The 2,926-nt window shown below is 50.4% G+C and overlaps 1 protein-coding gene across 11 annotated transcripts in view; it reads right to left on the bottom strand.

Annotated features, from left to right (window-relative positions):
- The window catches only part of RUSC2 (RUN and SH3 domain containing 2), a 70,474-nt gene that overhangs the window by 3,471 nt on the left and 64,077 nt on the right, over positions 1–2,926 (bottom strand). For 10 of the 11 annotated variants that reach the window (XM_072841825.1, XM_072841822.1, XM_072841827.1 and 7 more), the window contains 5 exons: positions 2,587–2,772; positions 2,277–2,417; positions 1,261–1,337; positions 882–1,056; positions 688–793 (listed from right to left, as the gene is read on the bottom strand). In XM_072841825.1, the coding sequence (XP_072697926.1) occupies positions 688–793; positions 882–1,056; positions 1,261–1,337; positions 2,277–2,417; positions 2,587–2,772 (685 nt within the window). The remainder of the gene's footprint in view (positions 1–687; positions 794–881; positions 1,057–1,260; positions 1,338–2,276; positions 2,418–2,586; positions 2,773–2,926) is intronic. The other variant, XM_072841828.1, reaches the window with a different exon arrangement.

Below are 2,926 nucleotides of genomic sequence, written 5' to 3'. Positions count from 1 at the left end.
TTTTTTTTTTTAAAGATTTTATTTATTTATTCATGATAGTCACACAGAGAGAGAGAGAGAGGCAGAGACACAGGCAGAGGGAGAAGCAGGCTCCATGCAGGGAGCCCGATGTGGGATTCGATCCCGGGTCTCCAGGATCGCGCCCTGGGCCAAAGGCAGGCGCCAAACCGCTGCGCCACCCAGGGATCCCAATCTTTTTTTTTTTTAAAGAAAGTCAGTGGGGATGTTGTGGGGAGGGGTGGTGAACATGTGTTTCACAAGCCAATGACTTCCCTCTAGAATGGAGCTGGTTTGCATAGGACCCAAGAAGTCAGGGCAGCTACTGAGTAAGAGTGTAGGGTACACATCCCGAAGGGAATGACCCAGGCCCAGACTTGAGAATGAAGAATACTATGATATGGATTTCAAGGTAGACTTATGGTGGGCAAGATTTGGAAGTCATGCTGGAATTGACTGGTTCAAGGTTTACAATATCCAGAGAACCAGATTAATTTCCAAATAAACCAGAATACAGATTTATAAAAGCAAAAGACCATGTTGCTGATCAGTGCCAGAGGGTTGTGGGTGTGGTGGGAAACCAGGGACCTGATGAGAGAGGCTGTAGCTGGATGGGGAGAAAGTGAGCCTGGGCCCTGGCCGCAGATCCTGCAGGTCTGCTTTGCCATTCTTGCTGCCCCACACACTCACTTGAGTAGGCCGAGAATGAAGGCGTTGAAACGCATGGTGTGACTGGTGAGCTCTGGGAATTGGCTGACCTTGTTGTAGAGGCCATGCAGGACCTTGGTGGACGGGCCTGAGGAAGCCAGAGTACACAGTCACATGCCCCGTCTCCTGGATCCAAATCTCAGCCTAGGGTCCTCCTCTTGCCCCCCAGCATTTACCTAGCTGTGTGGAAGCCTCAACCACACTCCACGGCATGTTCTTACGTTGCCCAATGATGACATCTAGCACAAAGGCCTTGAGCCCATCCTCCAGCACAGCCTGGACTGCGGGGCACAGGTACTTCAGAACCAGGTGGCCCACATTGGGGCTCACAGAACTGTTCCCCAGCTTTGCCTGTGGATGCAGTAGAGAAGAACAGGGAATCATCTGAGGCCTGGCCTTGGACCTGACTTTCTTAGACCTCAGCATGTTTTTCTTGTGATTCCCTTCCCGATGTACCCAATTCTGGGTTCTAGGTGCAAGAGAGCAGAAGGTGGTAGCACAGAATGGGTGAGGATCAGCAAGGTAGACCTCAGCTCTCCACAGGTTCTTGCCTACCTTCACTCCAGGATCCCGGCTTGTGCCAAAATGGGCCACGATGAGGTCCACAGCAGTGTTAACCGCCTTCACTAGCCCTGCAAGTAAGGATTCCATGATTCGTTCCTAAGTGAGTCCCTGGGCAACTCAATTGAAACTGAGCCGTTGGTGGAAGTGGAGGGGGTGGAATGTTCACTATCTCTCTCTGTCCCTGTACATGGGTCCCCATCTTACCGAGGACTAGACCCTGGCCCCTTCCTGGTTTTGCCCAGTTCTCAAGCCTTGTAATGTTTTCCCCACCAGTGGACCCATCTCAGTGACTGCTTCTTCAAGACCCTCTCACTCCAGTCCTGGATCAAGCTAACTACCCATCTTCTCTGCTCTGAGAAACCAGGCTAGTGGCTGCCAGAGAAAGTCCAGGGCCACTCAGAGCAGTGACGGACAAGGGCATTTCTCGGATATGTGATTTGTGGTACCCTCTGCTATACTCTCACATTGCCAAATCTTCACCCCTCGTCTCAAGCCCTGGGTTCTATTTCCCCCAGAGAACAGAGGCCATCGGTCATCAATTCAACTTCCTTGTCCACCCAAAAGACATAACTACATTCTGCTCAATTCTTTCCCCATCATCTCACTGAAACAGCTCTTTCCCAGTCCAGTGGTCCCTTACTTGCTCAATATCTTAGTAGATGTTACCATCATGCTTGCCCAAGCTGTTAGGCCTCTAGTACTTGGAGCATTAGAGCACACAGCCATTTATTTGTGACATGGCAGTCTCCTCACTCGACTTAGCTCCCTGGGGTAAGAGACTGATGCCTGATTCTTAAGGATTTGATAAATGATCCTCACGCACTCATGCATGCTTGTCATACATAATGCACGGACTTCTATCTCTTGCCCCAATTCCTGTGTTAATTCCTTCCTAGCACTTGGGGTCCTAAGATAGGGAAATATTCTGGAGGGCTAGATAGCAGGGCAATAAGCATAAATAGGTACTGACAACAGAATTCCTGGCCTGAGCTGGGCTTAATATTCACCTTTTTTCTGAAGCAGGTCAATGGAAATGGCCTCTGAGTTGCCATCTGGGGACAGACAAAACTCAGCTGGAGGCTTCTCAGTCAAGGAGAAGGGGTCTTGGAAGTCAGGGCAAGTCAGTGGTAATGGCTTCACTATTTGACCTGGAAAGAAGAGAAAAATCAATCTCAAGCAACTCTCCTTCTAAGAGTTGCAGTTCAGTTCTGTGCTCATACCCTCTGAGACATGTTCCTTTGGGACTGACCCCTTCTCTAGCCCTGCCCAGCTGTAGTAGAGCCTGCCCTGGGTACACTGGGGACCGGGCCCACACACCATTCAGCCGATAGTTCAGATGGCCAGCAGCACTGAAGGAGCCAGGGAACTCAAAGATGGGGTTCCTTCGGGCCAGCCGAGCTTCCTGTGGCCGTCGGTCTAGGCTCCCTGACAATCCAGGTGGCCCTAACGGGTTCTTTCTCCTGTATTCTCGCCACTTGAGTGCTTGAGGGGATAAGTGGTTGGCTGAAAGCAAAAGAGATTAGCAGAAGAGAAGGGCAAGAATTAGCAGGAGACAGCATTTCGTATCCACCCCGTGGGCCCATATAATATACGAGGGCTGGGAGTATGTGGGTATTATCCATAGATGCTGGGGAAGGATATGCAAACATTTTAACCC

The sequence above is a fragment of the Canis lupus genome, chromosome 10 (genome assembly GCF_048164855.1).
Source record: "Canis lupus baileyi chromosome 10, mCanLup2.hap1, whole genome shotgun sequence".
Classification (NCBI taxonomy): Eukaryota; Metazoa; Chordata; class Mammalia; order Carnivora; family Canidae; genus Canis; species Canis lupus.
The sequence above is the reverse complement of the archived record's forward strand: the minus strand, read 5'-3'. Positions and strand labels throughout refer to the sequence as shown.